Source organism: Ursus americanus, chromosome 7, assembly GCF_024610735.1.
Source record: "Ursus americanus isolate L20-20 chromosome 7, mUrsAme1.1.p, whole genome shotgun sequence".
Lineage (NCBI taxonomy): Eukaryota > Metazoa > Chordata > Mammalia > Carnivora > Ursidae > Ursus > Ursus americanus.
In genome coordinates, this window is record NC_142133.1 from 53,189,743 (window position 1) to 53,209,781 (window position 20,039).

The window sequence follows — 20,039 nt, forward strand, 5'->3', positions numbered from 1 at the left end:
AGGACCTTCTCCACGCAGGCCTTCTTCCCTTCTGAAGGCTGGAGGCTGACCTCTGGCAATGTCCCGCCTCCCTTCTTTTTCTGGGCCGACAGCCTCGTCTTGATAATGTGTCTGAGGCCCTGCTTTATTCTCTCTGGCCTCCTCCCACTAGATCCAGCCTCTGCTGGGTGCTGGGATCTGCTGAGGGACCTTCCTGATGCTGCATGCCTGCTTAGATTGCAGAATACCCCTCCGGACTTGCCCATTGCTGTGGCCCATCTGCTGGTAAGGACACCCTGTGACCAAATGCTGGAGGATCTGCCGCTCGCCTCCCCCACTGTCGACTGTTGCCGAGCTGCCACCTGCTGTCTGTTTCCACACCCTTGCACACTGCATTCTGCCTGTCACTCTGGACGGCTGCCCAGCAGCTGCAGCTGAGGCTGTCCTGCCAGCACCTTCCCCAGCCCGATGGGTGGTCCCGTCCGGTCCCGGCCCTCCCAGCCTGCCTCAGCTGCTGCGTGTACTAAGCCACATCTGGCCGCATACACTCTGCAGTAGCCTGCATGGGCCCGGACGCCTTACCCCCAGGGAGATGGGCATCCTCCCTCAGGACCTCTTGGAGAGGGTCAGCTGTGGCACCCAGCAGTACAAGACAATACTGATGATGACAGCTCATGTTTACTGAGGACTTATGAAGTGACAGGCACAGTGATTTACCAACTTTATGTATCCCTCTCAACTACCCTGTGAAATAAGTATTATAATGTCCCCTTGTCACAGATGAAGAAACCAATGAGGCACGATATGAATGAATCCATGTTAAGGTCTCCCGGGGCATAATTTATGAAGATGGGATTAGGCACTTCTGCTTTTTGGTCCTGCTTTCTAGGCACCAGGAAGAAAAAAATAAGAGAAGACATTTTTAGCCTTTAGGTTATTAAGGCCCAAGAAAGCAGAAGGGAGGAGGATGGACAGATGGATTGACCATCCCTCCTTGTCCAGATGAAGGTGGCAGAAGGTGACACAGGATCAGGAACTTTCCTGCAAAGGGTATGGATTGTAAGTAATTGTCTGCCATGTCTTTGGAAGACTTTGGCCCCCTGTGGGAAGAACCTGCATTTGCACTGGCTTCTGCCACCAGCTTCGGCTCCCCTTAGAAACACAAGATCTCCTCTGTCCTACTGGACCCCACAAGCTTTGATGGGATCCAGCAACAGGGTTGTAGCTGCAAAATGGATCAGGCTTTGTGGGGTGTTGCGGTTAGTCTTGGGGTCCTACCATCGTCTCAACTGCCCAAAGTGTGATTTTCAGATAGTCCAAATCATTCAAAAGGAAATTCTGCCTTTTGGTTTTGACAAAGAGGGAGCTGTTTCGGGAATCCCACTCTAAGGGTGCCTCGAGGGCTGGTGGAGCCCAGGCACGATCCGAGTTACACAGGTGCACCCCACATGGTGGGCCATGTGTGCGGCTGCCTGGGCTCTGGAACCTGCGGGGTCCTCCATGCTTGGAATAGTCTGGATCTGCTGACTTGGCAAAAACGGGGGTGGGGGTTGGTCCACATCTGGAGGGAAGAGGGAAGGAGCCCCCGGTGGCTGGGCCATGGAGGGGCTTGCCAGCTTTGCCCACAGCCCTGAGCTCCCCCTTCTTTCCCCTCAACCACAAGAACAGTGTAAGTCTCCTCACGTTGAAAGTAAACATCTGGCAGCATCTGCCATGCTCAAAATAAACCAAGACCTAATAGGAGGCGTTCGTAACTGTAATAGGTCCAGAATAGGGAAGGAAGGGGTGGTTCACTATGTAAAAGCCAAAGCCGGCTACTTGCGGAGCCTCAATTCATTTGTTTCTTGATGGGTGGTTAGTTAGTTGATCAACGCACAAGCTCCTAGAAGGTCCGGCTGGCGCAGTTTGCCGTGGCTCCTGGGGCAGCTCTTCAGGACATCCATTGACCTTGTGGGGCCAGATGGTCCATGGTATTGTAGGCACTGGGAAAAAAGGTCAGTCCTGAAGTGTCAGCTGCCCCTTGCTGCACGTTTGGGGTCAACTATCCAAGGAACTGGGAAGAGTGGGCAAATAATGTGGCAAACCAGTGTGGTCACTGTAGGAAAAGGGCCGTTTTCCAGAAGTGGAGCTTGCTTGGGCCCCTTCATGGGAGACCAAGAGCTGATGCCGATGTGGAAGCAGGTAGGAGTCAGTCGTGGTGCCAGAGGAGCTACCAGAGATGGGGATGGGGGAGATAAAGGGAGTGGAGATAGAGCGGAAGAGGGGGCTACGTCTTGGGGTCAACCCTATGAAGCTGGTAACAGGTGTTGGAAGACACACGGATATACTCCTTAAGTCTGATCGACAAGCTGGAAATAGCCCGGGCCCGGCTGGCAGCATCTGACAGCTCTGACGGGGCTCAGGGATGAAACTGGCCATATTTGAATGGTGTCAAATCCACTCCTCCCAGCACACGAAGTGTAAGTGACAGATGGGAAAACAAATTAATATTACAAATGTCACCAGCTTTCACCGTCTGGCAAGAGAAAGGCTTCCAACGAGGGACAGATTCACAAGGCTTCCTAGGTCTGAGGACTGCTATCCTTCATCACCCTCATCAAACAGCCAGAAGTGGTGTAGGGCTCACTGGGCAAGAAAAAATTGGAAATTAAAACAAATGAAGAAGAGTGGTCGGGAGAACACGGCGAGGGTTGGGGTGCCTGAGTGCTCGGAGATCAGGCAGTTGGCTGTAACTTCAGAAATGGCTTTTATGCTAGAGGTCACAAACTGGCTGCCAGCTGGCTGAGTCCAGCTTGTAGACATGTACTAGTTGGCCCATAAATGTCTTCATTGTTAAATTTGAATTAGAGGCCAAAACACGGAAATCAGGAGAATCACTCACACACACGCACACCCCAAACCAAAAAAACCAAAAAAAGAAAAAAAACCCCTCATATTCCCTTGAAATACCTATGCCCTCAGGCCTAAGCTCTCCAAATGACATTAGGCAGCACAACTCCCTTCCCTCCCTGCTGGCTTCTACAGTCATTTGTGATTTCAACTCTAGTATTAAGCCATCAAGCACGTTTTATGGATCAGCGAGTTAGTGGGCCTGACTTTCCAAAAGTCCTATTTAAATGCAGGTTATATAACAAAATGGGAGAGAGATCTTTGGTCCTACATTAGGTGAAAAGATTGAGCTATTCCTTTAGTCCCTTGAAACAATTATCTAATTAAAATCATTTTTTTATTAAGCAAACATCACAGCATGCAAGAAAAAATTGGAAATTAAAAAAAAATACTGATTGCTTTGTCATCCTTGCAAAATTTTTTGTCGTGTGCATTCCTTCCAGTCTTTTTTTCACACGCGTTTGTACATAGTTGCATACGGGGGTGCGGGGGTAGGGGGGATGTGCCTCCTGCTTTTTTCATTGAAAACGGTAATTTACATATTTTATCCCATTGCTTTCTAATCCGCATTGTTCGTTATTCTAAATAATGTTTCAAGGAACATCCACATGCATTTGGATCTTTTTGTATTTTGAAGTATTTGTTCAGAATATAGTTTCAGAAGTAGCATGAATGGGTTATACATATAGCAACTTGCATATTAAAGAGTTAACCTGGAAATTCCTAACCCACAAGTACCCTGTATAAGTCTCTTCATCTCAGCAAATCGCTGGAGAGGCTGTAGGGAAAAAAAAACCTCATTTCAGCATCTATGATAGGATTGTGGGTAATTAAAAAAAAAATTTCAGCATGTGAAGTCCATTCCGGGAACAGCGCTATCTTGAGACCCAAGTCAAATAGTACTAAATGTGCTAAGCAGAGGTCTGTGTTTAAAGAAGAAACTCATTTGCTCTTAATAACTGCAAAATGCTGCATAGCTCGACGATGGAGTCAGAAAGCTCCACAGAGCATCAAAGCCTGGTTCAAAAAGATACAGGAGGCCAAGATACAAGACAAACTGTCTTTCCCCATTAAAGCATCTTTGTGCCTTAAGTACAATAGTCATTTCTTAGAACAATGGCTGCCTTTAAAATTTTTTATTGTTGGGAGAAAAAAAATTGCTAAACAGGACCAGAGCATTTAAAGGTATTCTATATCCTATAAACAACCTAAAGAGGGGTGTACACGAGGTGATAGGTCATAAAATGAAATGCGATACAGATAACCTTACCACTATCTTCTGTATGAGTTCAGATGCCTACGAGTGCCTCAAATCTCCGAGTCACGGGAAGCAAGCACACTCTATTTTATTTTCATTTTGCCTACACGTCTTTCCCCAGATAAGTAAGAAGATCGACCTCATGGAAGGACAGGACGAAAGGAGAGCCTTTTCTGATGACTGACCTCTGTGCTCAAGAACCTAAGGGTGCCAGAGGGGCTTCTGGGAAATGGCCCACAAGTTTTGTTTCCACGCCAAGCCAGTCCGCAGCACCTCTCAGAGCAGGATTATGGGGCACTTGAGCAAACCCCGCCTCCTGTGGAAAGGCAGCCTGTCTTTGGTGAGGGGAAATCGTGCCTCCCTAATCTACTAGAGCTCTTTGAAGGGCCAAATAAGTGTACGGATAAGGGCGAAAGAGTAGACACACTCTATTTACACTTTTAAGAAGCTTCTGACAGACTCCACACCAAAGCCTGTTGAGTCACCATGGGAATGGGGGGAATGTCTGGTGGCCATAGCGAACTGGCTTAGAGATAAGAAATATGGAGTAAGAATAGATAAGCCTTTCTCTGGATGGAAAACTGTTAACGGTAGGACTTCTGGTTCGGGAATTGATGCTCCTGAGGGTCCCGGTTAACCAGGTTAAGTGGCCCTTAGCGATTTGAGATGGGACCGTCAGGTGTTCTGCCTTCCCAACCCACCTGTGCAAATCAGCTTCCTTGCCCTATCGTCACAGCTCATCTATTACCTCGTAGAGGTTGTGACAGACCTAGTGACGTTTTTGTGACATCTCTAGTGACATTGTGAGGGCCTGAAAGGCAGGGGCATGTCTGATAATTCAGTATTCATTGCAATGATTAGCACTTAAATATTTTGTGGCTTGAGCCCTCGAGAGAGGAGGGAGCTGTACGTTGAAATTGCCTGGATCGCCAATGACGCGGAGCTCTTCCCTGTGGAGAAATGACGACCGAAAGCCGGAAGCTGCAGGGAGACGCTGGCGACTTGTGAGCGGTCTGATGGCAGCATGGGCAAGGGTAGGTGGAGGAAAGCATTAGGAGAAAAATAATTCAAATTGCACTTTGTTTTTATTATACATTGCACAGAGAATACATATAGATGTATATTGATATATACATCAGTTTAGAGAAGAGTATAAATTGTACTTTTGAGGGTGACAGATTTGAAGCTCTCAGTGACAGCGCAAGAAAGAGCTTTGGGTCTCTATAATCCAGTGCTGGTTAACCTATTTTTCATTACTGCCCCCTCCCGTGGCAAGTACTCTTGTGGATACTTTTATGCTAATTGTACCACCCCCATGAAATTTTAATCGCATCCATATACTGTGTATCTTTTCATATGCTATGGACCTTTGGAGGGCCACCAGCCACTGGGATATCTAAGATTTTTTTCACGTCCCAAGAGCCAGGATTTGTCACAGCCCTCATGAGAATTCCTGTTGTACAGGACTCCCTGACAATTACAGACCTCACGTCAAGGTCCCTCTGGCTTCAGGTGGGTTTGACCAGTGGAGAGCTCCACAGGAGATGGGGTGGAGGGGCAGAGAGGAGAGTAACACGAACGTACCTATTCATCTGGCTGCCTCCTTGTGAGGTCCCCTGCCTGGCTGTGTCCTTTGGTCACTTGACTCCTTCCAGGTTCTCTGGGTTCTGGTAACAGAGTATACTTCCTTCCCTTGGGAGGGGTTGGTAATAGTTCTACTGCTACTGGCCCCAAGTTACAGCTCTATCCCTTGGGGTTCCCCTGTACCTACACATTTATAAATCTGTCTTATGTTCAGTGTGCTCTCCTATTCCTATTGGGACCCTGAATGATAGACGGGGGAGGTCTTATCACTATACCCCAGGAGAACACCCTGGAGCCAGTAGGAGGCCAGCAGAGGGTAGGTGAGTGATGGAGGGTGAAGGACCATATAGGATGGGGTAGGAGGACAAGGGATTACAGTCCTCAAAAAGGAGGCTGAGATGGGCCTTGTTCTGATTTATGGAGTGGGGTGAGAGAATGAACTCCCTGGACATGGGCATTGGGGATCCTCTAGAAGTTGAGAGGTAATTTTAAGAAATTTTAAGAAATCATTCCCATAGTTGGGGCTTAGTAGCACTTTCTCCACCTGATGGTGTAGTGTTGGCCTGGATTCACAAGAAAGTTACCAGGAGACATAAAAGTCCTGCAGGATAGACATCGAAGGCGTGTGTCCTTAAAAAAGGTCGACTCTGTGGGGACATCCTCACCCTTACGGGGTGAGCTAGAGAGGCAGATCTGGACTCCTTAAATTGCCTTTTGGGCTTTCTATCAAAGGCAGGTGTGGGTCTAGGAATCCTTCCCAAGGGAAGTGCAGGTCTGAGACATCCCTGATCTGGGTTCCGGGGGACTCTGTGCTCCCACGTGTGACAGTGGGGACAGGGGAAGGAACACAGGATCTCAGAGGCTAACATCCTGGCTCTTCACCTTCTAGACCATTCCCCGTTTCAGAGCTGCCATGGGGATTAAATGAGAAAGTGCACATAAAGGCAGCCTGGCCCTCTTCCTAGCTGACTGAGTAGTCTCGTGTTCCGGGTCTACCAAGTCTTTTGCTGGCTCTGCCCCTGGGAGCAGGGGGCAACCAAGCTTTACATGCTTTGGGCTCCAGAAGCCAGAGAGTGAAAGCAAGAAGCCGTTGTCATGGATGGCGGGCGGGTGGGCACATTATCCTGAGGCCTCCTAATCCCATTTTCTGCTTTCATGTTAATCCTCTTCCTCCTGTCTGCCACACACTCAACTCCCAGGGCACTGACCCGGAGAGCTCCCTGTCGGGGGTGCTGGAGGTGGGGCCTGGTCTTCCAGACCAGGTCACAGGTGAACTTGGAGGCTCAGCTCACTCATAGCAACGACAGATGAATCAGTATTTCCTAAACTGTATGCTGACACTGGCCAAGACTTTTACTTACATAATTTCATTCGGTCCCTGTAACACTCCTGTGAAGCAGATATTATTTATCTGAAATTTGCAGATGAGGAGATGGAGGCTTGGGGAGTTGTCACAGCCCAGATGACACAGAGAGCAAAACGCAGGACTGCCCAAAATTCCACCAAAGCCTCTTGGGGGGACCAGTGGCAATGTGACCCCTCCCATGCTGCTTCCTACTTCCCCAGCCCTGGAAAGGACCCACCTCTGGCTTCCCTCCTCTGGGACTGTCACCTGAAGCTTCAGTGGGGTGAACGTCTTTCTCCCATGCACGAGGCCCCGGGTATCACTGGCTGCGCAGCGGAGCGGAAAGAACATAGACTTTAGGGAAAGGGGGTGTGGTTCTGGCTTCCGCAGGAAGGGGACGAGATGTACCCAGGAACTGAACGTTTTCCAGGGAGACAGGTGGCTACATGGTAAACGGCCATCTGGGGGGAGGGATGATTTTGCCTCTGGCTTTTTACTCACTGTCCCCTTCCTTTCAGGGCACTCTGTCACCTCTCCATTCCCAGTTGTGAATGCCCTTCTCGCTACTCTGCAAGACTGAGACTGGCCACTTTTGCCCCCAGACATCGAGGTGCTGAGGCAAGGCTCACTCGCTGAAGAAGAAGCAATCGACCATCCCCTCAACTGCCTGTTCCTGAGTCTTTCTAAAAAAGTTTAATGTGCTCTGGAGCTCCCTTTTAATTAATTAATTAATATTTTATTTATTTATTTGACAGAGAGAGAAAGAGAGCACAAGCAGGGGGAGCGGCAAGCAGAGGGAGAGGGAGAAGCAGGCTCAGGGAGCCTGATGCAGGGCTCGATCCCAGGACACTAGGATCATGACCTGAGCTGCAGGCAGATGCTTAACCGACTGAGCCACCCAGGCGCCCCGGACCTCCATTTTAGTTTGTCACCCACTCCAAGTAAGCAAGCGCTCCCTAAGTCTCACTTAGATTGCTCTTGCTGCAATTCTCCCCTCTGGGACAGGCTTGGAAGTTAGGGTGGGATTTGAATGCTTACTAAATCCCTTAGCAGCTGTCACCTAGGCTTCAGTTTTCAGGTCCATAAAATTGGAATGATAATTGTACCTTGCTGAGGCCACAGTCTGCCCCTCTCCTTAGGCCACTTCTAGAAACGTCAAGATCCTAGAAGGCAGTTCTGGGTTCATCTTCAGCCTGCTCTTTCCTCGCTGAGCCACACACTTCCTGGGACCTATGGGCCTGTCTGCTGACTGGAATCAGGGTCTTTGTTTCCCTCTGGGCTGAACAGACCCTGCAGACTTCCCTGCCCCAGTCCCATGACACCTCCTCGGTCTCAGGGTAGTGATGGGGGTCTTCCTGTCCTCGAACCCCATGTGCTGGTCGGCAGCTGGAGAATAACAGAGGGCAGTGGAAATCTAACACCGGACAGCATGGGGTGGGTTCCCTGTGTTGTAGCACGTGAGGAAAGGCGTGTGGTGGTGAAGAAAGCAGAGGTGCTCCGTGGAAGGCTGGAGCCCGAGGGGGGTGAGCACGGCTGGAATCTGACTTCGTTGAGTCATGGTGTGGGCTGCTGTGGTGGTTCTCACCCTCCCCATAATCACCAAGTCCAGGTAGCTAAAGGCGAGAGGTGGCACGTGTGGGCCAGGCGTGGTGGTGGTGAGATGCGACCCTGAGGGTCTGAGCAGCATCCATGATTAGGATTCCAGAACTAAGATTGCCTCCTCAGTCCCTTAGAACCACAGGGATATCTTGGACATGAGAACTTAACAACCACCACAAGATTGATCTTGAACCCTTAGGTCCTCATTGTCCCTCTGGGCTTCCACATTCTTGGGTCTTCTCTTGCTGGACCCTCCCTCCTAAGGCCCAGGTAGAGGGGGCTGGTCTTTCTATGGGCCTTCCTTTCTCTCCACTTTCCATATATTTCATGCTCAGAGAAAGGCTCAGGAAAACAAATTGCCCATTAGCTTGTGGTGGGCAGTGGTGGTGATGACCAGCCCCACCCCATACAGGACACAGCTGACCTGACTACAGCTCTCCCCTCCCCCCCAATGTGGCTGACATCCCACCGTTGGGACACCAGTTGTTTGGGGCGAAGCTCTGTATATAAGAAGCTGGTGTTGTGTTAAAGGGTGAACGTCCCTAGGGAAAGAAGTCCCTCCTATCTTTCTCCGGACACGGATGTGGAGGGTCATGGAGGCAGGTGGGTGCTGTGGGAGGAGGGCCTGAAAACACATTTTGCCAACTTCAGTGTTTGCCACGGAGATTTCACTCCTCCAAAGGTCATCCCCCATGACCTCCTGCCCTCACTTCCCCAACCAAACACCAAAGACGTTAACTGAGGACAAGTCAGCCCAAGACACTCGTGGCTTGGGAAGAGTCCTTGCGGTGAAACGTCATTTATTAATTGATTGACTTTTTTTTTTTTTACAAAAATAAACATTTTAATGAACAAGAAGTACAAAAGCTTCTGGATATACAAACTCCAGGAGGGGGAAGAGGCTGGTTTTGGCTGCTTTGCGGCTTTCACTGAAAGCAAATGAGGCAGAAAGGCCCCGGCCCCACCCCCACCCCAGGTCCTGGCTCAAACTGCAACCTGCTCCTTGACCCCATGTCTTGGCTCATACCTTGTGTGCTCCTCTGTCCCTGCCTCTGCGCTGGCCTGTGGGGGCCCCCAGTTGGGTGGCCGGAGGCGGCCTCCCCAGGTACAGAATCCCCCATATCCCAGAGCATCCCCGTCAAGTCTTCTGTCCAGAGCTCAGTTGAGAGAACACTGCTCCGTGACCGATTGTCCCCACGCAGCCTCCACCAGACCGTGACACGCAGCAGTAGCAGCGGCAGGGGCTGGGGCGACATTCTCACACTACGAACACAGTGATGGGGCTGCCCACAGAATTGTCCCAGCGAGGGGCAGAGCCCCCAGTGGGGATACCAGCCTGAGCCTCGCTGGCCGCCCAGAGGGCTGGGGAGGCCGTCAGCCCTTCCCACCCCCCGTGATTCCTGGCCCTGGGGCCAGCAGTCCCATACCTAGACCGGTAAACTCACATTTTAACATTTGGCATTATTGCACGTTGTCCTGGTCACCTCACTGTCTGGGATGTCAGCCTCGTCTGCAGGGCTTTGCAGGTGACATGCAGTGTTGCTAGTGCAAGTCACGCCCTCCCTCCACAGGCGAGCCCAGCGGGCAGGGCTGGTCCACTGTCAGCTGAGCCCTCAGAGAGGTCAGCCCGAGGCCCTCACATATGTCGTCTTGTTGGGATCAGGGACCACGTGGCTCCATCCTGTCTTGAAAAATACCAGCTGCCGACCTGGAGGCAGAGGTGAGAGGTAACAGGACGGTTTCTCTCCCTGGAGGCCGGGCCCCTCTCCCCGATGGGACTGCCTAGAGGACACGTAGACTTGTCTCTCATCATCTCGGCCTTCTCGTCTTCTCACCAAAACTAGCTTCTGACGGGGGACGACTACCTGTCAGTCTCTTCCAGGGAATGCCAGTCACCTCCCTCAGGACGTCCTTTCCCTTCCCATAGGCTCACCTGTCCAGGTGGTCTGGTTGGTGACCACAAAGGCCTGGCACTGGGCATGGCTCTCGCAGACGTCCACGGCCTCTGCCAGGTTGAACACCGAGAGGAGGCAGCTCCCGTGGTGGTACGAGGGCCAGCAGCGATAGTCTTCCTGGGGGATTGTGCTGTCTGGGAGGCGCTGGTACTCTGTGGGTTTGGGGATGGAGCTCGAATGACAATTCTGTGTTTCTAGGCCTGGGGGCCAGGGCCGCTTCCTGGAAAGGGCTAAGACTCCTTTCCTAACTGAAAGCTGAAAGCGAGCCCAGCCACCCTTCAATGGAAATGGAGGGAGCTACCACTGTGGAACTGGGCTGACCACCCAGGAAAGGCAAAGCTCAGATTCGGTTTTGGGGAGACCCACAGCTCCCAAATATAAGGGTGAACAGTGGGTTCGGGGAGCACCTGACAGCGGGCGCATCGTAGGCTAAACACACACGCAGAGCCTGAGGCGGGACATTTGCGACACTGGAAGCCGGGCCTCTCAAACTTCAGTGTGCCTGTGAATCTCCAGGGACTCTTGCTAAGATGCAGATCCCAACTTAGGGGGTCCAGCGTGGGGCGTCGGGGTGGGGGTGGGCATTTCTAACCAGCTCCTGGTGCTGCTGGCCTGAGGACCACACTTTGAGCAGCGAGAGTTTAGAGCACCCCTGGGTCCCCCTTCCTTCTGGCCTTGGGGAGAGAGAAGAGGCAAGCTCCTCAGGGAGGGGGCAGCTGGGAATTTCTGAAGTTAAGAGGGACACAAATGAATGTGAAACACAAAAATGACCATTTGGGGAATCCACAGCTTGGGTGTTTGGGGGAGGAGGCTGGAGGAAAAATCTCCCCATTACACAGAAAGGGCCCCCAGAGGCGCGGCTGGTTGTCAGTCAGGAAGCTGCTCTGCTGCTGTTCACCTGAGTCCTCCCTGCTGCCCGGGGAGCGCCAGCTCCGGCCTGATAATGCAGAAGCCCTGGGCCTCCGGCACCCCGCCCTCCTGCCTCCTTCTTCTACCAGGGACTAGACCAAAGTCCAGGACTGGCTGTGATTTACGGCCCCATAAACGGCGTCCTCAGGGACAGAGCCAGCCATTGTTCACCTCGTTAAACTTTATTTACAGGGCTAACGAGGGCTCCCCCACCCCTAAGACTGGCCAGAGCTCCTTGAATACAGAGGCTGCCCACTCCTGGCCCCCCTGCCAACCATGATAAACCCCAGGGCCTCCACAGAGGGAGACAGCAGTGGCTGGAATTCTCCCCCTGCCCTTGGGCATCTTGACTGGTCTGGGTGTGGAGCTGCGGCCACCTCTAGCCTCCCTCCTAGCCCCAGAAGGGCAGAGGAAGGAAAGAGAAGCCAACACAGATACTGTGTTCCGGCTGTGCTAACAGGAACCAATTAACTGCCCGCACACACTTCGCCTGGCATTGAGTCCCCATAAGCATTTTGTGAGGCAGGAAATATTAAACCCAATTCACAGGAGAGAAAAGGGAGGCTCGGGGTGGAGGGAAGCTGCTCAAAGTCTTACAGTCAATACACAGTGGGGTCTGGAGCCATCCAGAGAAGGGGTGTCGGTGCCCCCCAGCCCACCCCAGCCCTGAGGTCAAGGCAGAATTATAGTCCTTCTGGCTCAGCCAGAGAGAAGACCTCCAAAGAAAGGCTAAACATCAGTGGTCTCTTCCAGTGTGTCTTAGGAAGATGAGCCACGGAGCCCAGGCTCCCACCTGCCCCCCGCCCCAGCCCCTGGAGCCCCGCAGGAGCCACTCACCGGCTCTGCTGTCTGCCGTGCTGTTCTGCAGATACTGCCCGCTCCGGAACAGGTGCAGCACTCTCTCCAGCTGCGCCAGGGTCTCATCCACTCCCCAGCTGAGCTCTCCTGTGGAGCGCAGTGTGGCTGTGAGACCGAGCCCAGGCTCCTACTCCTGCCCGAGGTCGGCAGCCCGCTGCCTTTCCCTCTCTCCCTCTGGAACCTGGGCCCAGATGACCAGTGGACTGGGAAGGGGGTTTGCCACAGAATGGCACTTTGGGAAATGATGCTGTCCGGGGTCATTCTCGTCCCCATGCCTGCTGGGGGAGGGTGCTGGGGAGCAGACAGGGCCTGGAGAGCTCACCCGTGGCGTTGACAATGCTGTCCAGCAGAGGCCGTAGTGGGGGTGGGGCGCTGTGGGGCAGGAGGTATGTGAAGAAGAACCTGGGGCAGAGAGAAACCAGGGGCTCAGTGGTCCGGCCATGGGGACACCTCCTTCCTCTGCCCCAACTTGGGACAGAACCCTAATCTGGCGAGGGAGCCTGAGCCCTCAGGCCTACCACCTAGGCATAACCCCAGAGTGTACTCAGGGTAGGGATCAGGGCACATGCTATGGCCGCACCTTAACTTTACACCACACGGCAATCTGAGGTCTGTTTCCCCATCCACCCCCAGGACTTCCCCACCACCCAGTGGCACCGTATCCCCTGAGCTGATCACTGTCAGAACAGCCCCATAGCTGGGGCCCAGTGAGGAGCTTCCAGAGGTGAAGGGCCAGGGGAGGAAGGGGTAGTGCCAGTCCCACCAGCCCTAGGCTCTGAATCTGACACTATTTTAAGAAGCCTTCAGCTGCCACCCTCCACCCCAGATTCTCCTTGGAGCTGACTATTTTTAGCCTCATCGTCAGGAGCCTGAATGTTCCCTTCTTGCGTGGGTGGAAGACTTTCCCCACCCCTGCTATTCCATTGGTCAAGGCAGAGTCTCCCCACCCCGGCCGGCCTCCTGGACCCCATGTTGGCTCCCCCCTCGCCATGCCCTCCCGGGCCCACTCCCCCTCCCTGGCCTTCCTGAGTGGGGGGTGGAGGCCACCTGTAGGCATTGTAGAGGTTGCGCTTCTCATTCATGCCCTCACACCAGCCCTGGGCCGAGCAGGGCAAGGTGAAGTTCCTGGCTGGAAACTCCAGGATGCAGTCTGCGCTGCTGGCACACGGCGTCTCCTCCACGCGAGCGTCGTCCAGATCTGTCACCTTCAGCTCCCCATCCACCAGCACAAACTGTCGGGGGCGGAAGTCCAGCAGAGTGACCGAGCCCAGTGGGGAGTGGGCCAGGTGGTGAAGGAGCCGGCCCAGGCTCAGGCAGATCTGAGGGGTGGACACAAGGCTGCTCACAGGCTTCTCTCCTGGGAGGGGGCCTGGGGGGCTCCAGGGCTCACCCCTTTGGGGCGGGGGAGGGGGCTGGCTTTTCTCTTAAAGGCCCCAGTGCTTATTAAGGGCTGAGGGCCAGCGGCCTGACAGAGCAAGCCAGGGATTTTCTATGAACCCTGGGCTGGCCTGACCCTGAAAGTAACAGGAGTCGGTGGGAAATAGGCAACACGGAAGGAAGTCTGGGGACACCGGGTCTCCTCCCTGAAGCTGCACCTCGAGTGTGGTTTTAGTCCAGTGCACGGAGATAGAGGGAGGGCCAAGATGACCTGAAGGTCTGTTCTAGTCCTTGGACACTGGCCCTCTTGCAGCCAGGCTTTGAGTGTGTGTGTGTGTGTGTGTGTGTGTGTGTAAGACAAGCAGGAGCACTTTTAAAACGTCAGGATTCTCTATGGCTTGCTTCCTTTTTTAACCCTTTGGCTGACAGCCGAGTCAGCTTTGCTCCATCTTTCCTTCCTTTTTCTGACTGAGGAGAAGTCCAAGCTGCTCTGGAGGGTTGGCCTTCTAAGGGAAACCGATCCCAGCAAGGAGCCCAGCCCTCCTCCCTGCTCACTGGGCCCTCCTCCCTGCTCACCCGGAATCGGTCCTCCCAGGAAGTCTGCAGCAGCTGGATCATCTCCACAGGGGCACCCAGCTCTGTGATGGTGGTCAGGGTGTCCGGGATGTCCTCGCTGTCCTGGTAGCAGTAGCCATAGAGCTGGCGGAGGCCCAGGGCAGGTCATTAGGTCACAGGGTCGGGGTGGGGGCAGGGAAAGGCTGGGCTGTCAGAGGCCCCCCGCCCTCTGCACTACCCGCCTCCCACCCCCATCCCTCGGCTGTTGCTTCGGCTCAGGCCAGAAGAGAACAGCAGCACTGCCCGGGGAAGCCTGCCCTCTGTCCCTGCAGCCAGGGCTCCTGCTGAGGACATCAGCCTCTTACCTCCTGCCACTCAGGTAAATGGGCAGGTCTGGACACCACGTGCCATGTACCAGGCACAGTGCTAAATTTTCTACATGCATAACTGGACTCTTACAAAAACCTTATACAGACATAGGAGGTACTATTATTAATCTCCAATTAATCTCGGTACAGCCCAGCTAGTCGGGGACTTCTGGGAAGCACAGCCTGACTTTGTCATTAACACCTAAACCAGCATCCAGAGAGAGAGCCCTGCTTCCTCTAGCCTCTCCCACCACACTGCCCATCAGCCAGGATCAGAGGCTGCTCAAACCAGCCAGCACCCTGTGGGGTAGGAACACAAAGGCCGAGTTGTCCAGGCCACAGTAGGGAGAGGGGAGAGCTGCACAATGTGGGGGCAAGGGTGGGGGGGGTTGCGGCACAGAGGGGAGCCAAGCCCACAGGCTAGATGTCCCTGCATACTGTCACCCTTCTTACCATTATTCACATCCCTCCCAGATCCACTCCAGGCCCTCACATGCCCTTTTCCGTCCCAGGAGTGCCCTTTCAGCCCCCCCTTCCTAGAGCCAGCTGACCCAGTCCTGCTGGCATGAGAGAAGGCACGGCTCAGGGCCGCCATTAGATTACTAGGGCTGCGAACTGGGGGATCAGGGGACAGTCCCAGGCACCCTCTTCTTCCCTCTTTCTCTGCTCCCCCCACTCGCATCAGCCCAGGGAGGCCCCAGGCCCCAGTGGGGTGGGGGGAAGGTAAGGGGAGCAGCCCTGGGGCCTGGTTCTCATTTTCTTGCCCAGAGTCTGGGCCTTTGTGGGAAACTTCTGAAGGTTATTAAACACCCGGAGGTCGTTAAATGCGCTGTTAACGAGGTATTAATCAACACCCCTCAGGAAAAAATAAAAAGACACCATTAACCCCCCCAGGAAGCGTGAGGCTGAGCATTTCAGTCGCATCTTTTGTTTGTTTGGGAGAAGAAATATACTCTAGCAGGGCCAGAATCTGGGCCCAAGTAGGCCTGGGGCCCCAGCTGAGGCCTGAGATCCTGGAAATGTGGAGGTGGGGGGGAGGGAAGACCCTTTTGCCCTTTGACCCTGGGCTATAGAGGCATCTATCACGTGAGGTGTGTGTGTGTGGGGGGGTGACGGAAGGAGGATAGAGAGATCTCGCCCATGCAGTCCCCAGAGATCAGAGAAAGTGCTGGGAGGTGCACGGTGGGACATACTACCTGGGCCTTTCCTATTAGAACCCACAGAGCCAACTTTGGGACTGCCAGAGATGGGGACGGGGCCTTGGCGGGCCTGGGGGAGCCAGAACTCTAAGAAACATTCTTTGGCTCCTCCCCGGTTCAGCAGTCAAATGGTTTTGAAATTTTAAATGAGTAAGAGGTATTAGAACATTATTTCTAGTTCCCCGCACACCCTCACTGCAGCCTCTGAGCAAGCCCCACAGCGGGCTTCCGTGGCAGCAGAGCTGGCCCTGCAGAAGAGGCCAGAGGGACCCTGGCTGGCCGTCAGGAGATACATGGGGGAAATCACCCCCAAACAGTTCCTAAACTCACACTCAGGGGCCCTTTCTTCTTGCTAATGGTAGCTTTTTACCTTTCCCCAGGTGGAAAGGACTGGGACCCTCCCCACCTTATAACACTTGTGCCCTAGGGCAACTGCCCCCCCCCCCCCCCCCCCGTCTCTGACCCTGTAAGAGTCACACAGCAGACCTCAGACAGACTCAGTCTTGGTCTAGTAAGGGAATGGGTGAAAACTATTCAGCTGTAATATATATGTATTACCTGTGTAATATAAATGTATTTTGGGGGCGCTTTCAGAATCGGGCAGGGGCCTGACATTAAAGTGGAGGACCATTCTGTGAGATGCGTGGGGGCAGTTAACTAGATGCTGGTCAGGCAGCTTGGGTGGGGTGAGGGAAGGGGGGAGAAATTCCTTAAGAGACAGGAGAGCACATCAAAACCTCAAACCTATCCTAAGGTTGGGGGGGGGGGCTCTTGAGTCAATTAACTAACACTAAATGTCCTGCTTCTCCACTGCCTCAGAATCTGGCAGACACCCCAGGGTTGCAAAAAGTTCCCAAGAACCCCTGGGAAGCGAAGAGAACAAGATCCTCCCAGTTAGAAGGGCCACGTAACCAGTCGCTCACTCCCGAAGCTCCAGGCACAGTGTCAGCTGTGCAGCCAGGCATAGCCACCCACAACTGTTGGCTCTGCCTGACCTCTGGCCACCAGCTCAGGGCTTAGGACCTGGTCACAAGTGTCTGACCAGGGTTGGGGGAGCCTAGAGAGACCTGGAGCAGCAGGAATATAAATTGCTCTCTGGCCTCTCTCTCTTGTTCTGCAATGCCCACCCAAGCCTGGGGTCTATCTCAATCCTTACAAAAGGAGGGAGGAACTCCTAGATTTCTGGTCCGTTCTGCCGGGTGTAGAAAGGTTAATTTGAGTGGGCTAGGTGGTGGAAGGTATGGGCAAGGTTCCTTTGCTGGGGAGTCTGCACACACCCTCTGTTCAGTGGGCCAACACCAGTCAGGGATTCCCCTCTCAGTCTGCTCAGACATGTGCAAAGGGAAGAGTTTGTCTAATCCTAGGGCCGACTCAAGGACAGAGAGCTGGGGGAGAGGAGGAAGTGGGTGTGTTAGGGCAGTGCTGGGGCTGTGAGAGGCCCACTCTCTTAGTCTAGCCTGGAGGGGACAAGGTGGGGTCTCATCTCTCCCCTCTGCCCCCCAGTGAACAGGAGAGACAGAATGCCATTTAGTAGGAACCTGGGCACCTGGCCTTTTCAGTATTCCAGCCACTGACCACATCGGCTCTGATAATGTGACACTGAGACCCTCAGGCCCGTAGCCTGTCCCCTGAGCACTGAGCTAAGAGCCTAAGGTTTCCTCAATGATCCAAGGGCTGTCTTTAAAGCCTGGAGAATGGCAGGGTCACTTCTGGGAAGGGCTGTGCATTTTCTGGCCTACTACCCAATTCCCTCCAGTCCTTCCAGTGGATTCTGGGTGGGGTAGGGGGTGGGGTAGGGGGTGGGGATATTCTCTGGGAATCAAGCCTGATACGGGGTCTCTTTCTAGCCCTTCCCAACCCCGTTGCTGTCCCATCCCATCTTCAAAGCCATAGAAGATACTGGAAGTTGAGAGAAGTGGGGTTCAGATTCCATCAAGAAAGGGGGCCCTACCACTGCAGTTGGATTCCTGACTCAGGGATGACCTCTGTGTCTTGGCTTAGGGTCATTTCCCTCGTGCTCAGCACTGGAGCTCCAGCCAGAAGCAGGGTCCTTAGTCCTAACAGATTCGCACCCCTACCTCGAGTTTTGGGACCCTCCGTCCTGGCCTCTGTCTTCAGAGGATATGGGGTGGAAGCTGAGAGATCCAGGAGTCCCTCCGTAAAGAGACGCTCATTCAGGAGTGAGGGGCAGGGTAGTGTAGTGGGAAGGGGCCACGGTCGGGGTTCTGCCCCTAGGTTAACCTGGGCACAGTCACTGGGACTCCGTTTCTTTATCTATATGACCGAGGGTTCTCTCCCAGTTAGAGTTACCGGGCCTGGGCACGTCCAGCCAGCACCCACACCCCCTCACCCCCACCGTCGTACCTGCAGCACGTTGGGGTGCCGCAGCCGCTCCAGCAGCACCATCTCCTTGAGCAGCTTGTGGGCCGCCAGCCGGTAGCAGCCCCTCCGCGCCCCGAACTCGCGCACGCAGCTGCCCAGATCGTGGCCGCTGAAGTCCACCGCCTTGAGCGCCACCGCGGCGCCGCCGGGCAGGCGGACCCGGTACACGGCCTTGGTGTAGCCTGAGCCCACGTACTGTGCGCCGGACACGTTGCGGAGCGCGGCGCAGCCCAGGCGCGGGCCCGAGCCGGGGGAGCCCGGGCCGGGAGCCGGGGGCCAGCTCGGGGCGCCGTCGGGCAGGGGCCGGGCCCGCGGGGGCCGGGGACGTTGCAGGCCCGGCCCGCCCGGAGCCAGGTCCATCAGGCGCCGCCGCTCCGGTCGGCCGGCCCCGGGCCCGGGGCCCCCGCGGGAATAGCGCTGCACCTCCTCGTAGCGCGCTCGGATCTGCCGGGCTAGTTCCCCGCGGCCCCCGCGACGGCCCGGGCCCGGGGCTGGCGAGGGCCCGGGGGACTGGCCTGGCCGCGGAGGCTCCGACCCCGGTGCGAAGAGCACGTTGAGGACGGAGCCCAGCAGGAAGGAGGCGCAGAAACCCGCGGCTACCGCCGCCCGCCGGCGCCGCATCGCTCCCCTCCCCCCAGCCGGCCGGCCCCGCGCGGCTCCCCGGCCCCGGCCCCGGGAGGCTCAGGCTCCGAGGCGGCTCCGCTCTGCGCCCCTCCGGTCCCCTGCCCAGTCCGAGCGCATGGCCCCGGCGGCCCCGACCCCGGCCCCTCACGGGCCGCACATCGGCCTGACACTTGCCTCCCTCCCGCCCTGCCCCCGCCGCTTATAAGGCCCGGAGCCGCCCCCGCCCCCGCCCCCTCCGCCTCCGCCTCCCAGCTCCCGGCCCGAGCCCGTCCTCGGCGCCGCCCCCTCCGGCCGCCCAGCCCGGCCTTCCCCGCTGACTGACAGCGGGACCTCCTCCCGCGGCCGTCCGGGCCTGGGAAGCGGCGCGGAGGCGGCTCTGGCCCTGCCCAGCCAGCGGGCCCCCGAGCTCCGCCGCGAGAAGGGGAGGGGGCGGCGGCGACCCCGCGACGCGCGGGAGCTCCGGGCCCGGCGCGAGGGCGGATAGCGGGGCCGGTGCTGCCGGATAACGGGACTAGGAGGCGGATAACGGAGCCGGCCGGGCGGGGTGGGGGAGAAGATAAAGGGGTGAAGCCGGCGGGTAACGGGCTCCGGAGGGGAAGAGCAGCTGACTCCGGGGTGCTGGGGGTCCGTGTGATCTCAGAGCTCCCTCCCGGGACCCAGGGCCTCCCTCCGGTCGGGCTGGGGATAGAGGTTCCTCGCCCAGTCCCGGATCCCGGCGCGAAGGGGTGGGGGTGGTGTGGGGAGGTGGACGTAGGGAGGCCGGCACCTGCGAGTCTGCGTGGGTGGGCAACTCTGGGATCAGAGGAATAATCGAAGATGCCCTATTCAACCTCAACCACCAAGTCTTTCTGGTTTCTCATTTTCCTTGGCCCTGAAGCCCCAGATCGGAACTCTTCTCCCCCGGGTCCCCGCAGTCAGCAGCGGATCGCGAACCATATGCATACTAGTAGTTTGTGCAAAGAGTGCATGTGTACCCACGGACGTGCGTGGTCCAGGCTGTCTGTGGAGTGTGTGCATTGGTGTGTTTGAAGGGGCCACTGTGTCAGCCGAAGGGAGTGTGCACCCTGTGTGTAAGTTGGTGCTGACTCCGCCAGAACTTCTGGTCCCTCCTCCTCCCTCCCTGATTGCATCATTAGTGCTAATTGAGGGGCTTTCACA

The 20,039-nt window shown here is 55.3% G+C and overlaps 1 protein-coding gene and 1 long non-coding RNA gene across 3 annotated transcripts in view; one reads left to right on the top strand and one right to left on the bottom strand.

Moving 5' to 3' along the window:
• The window catches only part of LOC123799797 (uncharacterized), a 32,590-nt gene extending 24,827 nt beyond the window's left edge, over positions 1 to 7,763 (top strand). Inside the window, exons 3-5 of one of the 2 annotated variants that reach the window (XR_006781702.2) lie at positions 4,248 to 4,466; positions 5,012 to 5,160; positions 7,574 to 7,763. This is a non-coding gene — a long non-coding RNA (uncharacterized LOC123799797). Of the gene's footprint in view, positions 1 to 4,247; positions 5,161 to 7,573 lie in introns of both variants that reach the window. The other variant, XR_006781701.2, reaches the window with a different exon arrangement.
• Positions 7,764 to 9,470: 1,707 nt separating this feature from the next.
• Positions 9,471 to 19,060, bottom strand: PKDCC (protein kinase domain containing, cytoplasmic). Its single transcript, XM_045809006.2, has 7 exons — positions 18,240 to 19,060; positions 14,330 to 14,452; positions 13,424 to 13,695; positions 12,699 to 12,778; positions 12,356 to 12,463; positions 10,588 to 10,761; positions 9,471 to 10,362 (listed from the first exon to the last, which is right to left on the bottom strand). Exons 1-7 carry the CDS (start codon positions 18,876 to 18,878, stop codon positions 10,277 to 10,279), a joined length of 1,482 nt encoding a protein of 493 aa, XP_045664962.1. The 5' UTR covers positions 18,879 to 19,060; the 3' UTR covers positions 9,471 to 10,276.
• Positions 19,061 to 20,039: the final 979 nt, after the last annotated feature.

Coding starts and splice junctions, on each gene's coding strand:
- PKDCC (XM_045809006.2), bottom strand. CDS start 18,878: ATGCGGCGCCGGCGGGCGGCGGTAGCCGCGGGTTTCTGCGCCTCCTTC. Junction 10,762..12,355: donor CACGGCAGACAGCAGAGCCG/GTGAGTGGCTCC, acceptor CCAAACCCACAG/AGTACCAGCGCCTCCCAGAC. Junction 10,363..10,587: donor CAACCAGACCACCTGGACAG/GTGAGCCTATGG, acceptor CTCTGCCTCCAG/GTCGGCAGCTGGTATTTTTC.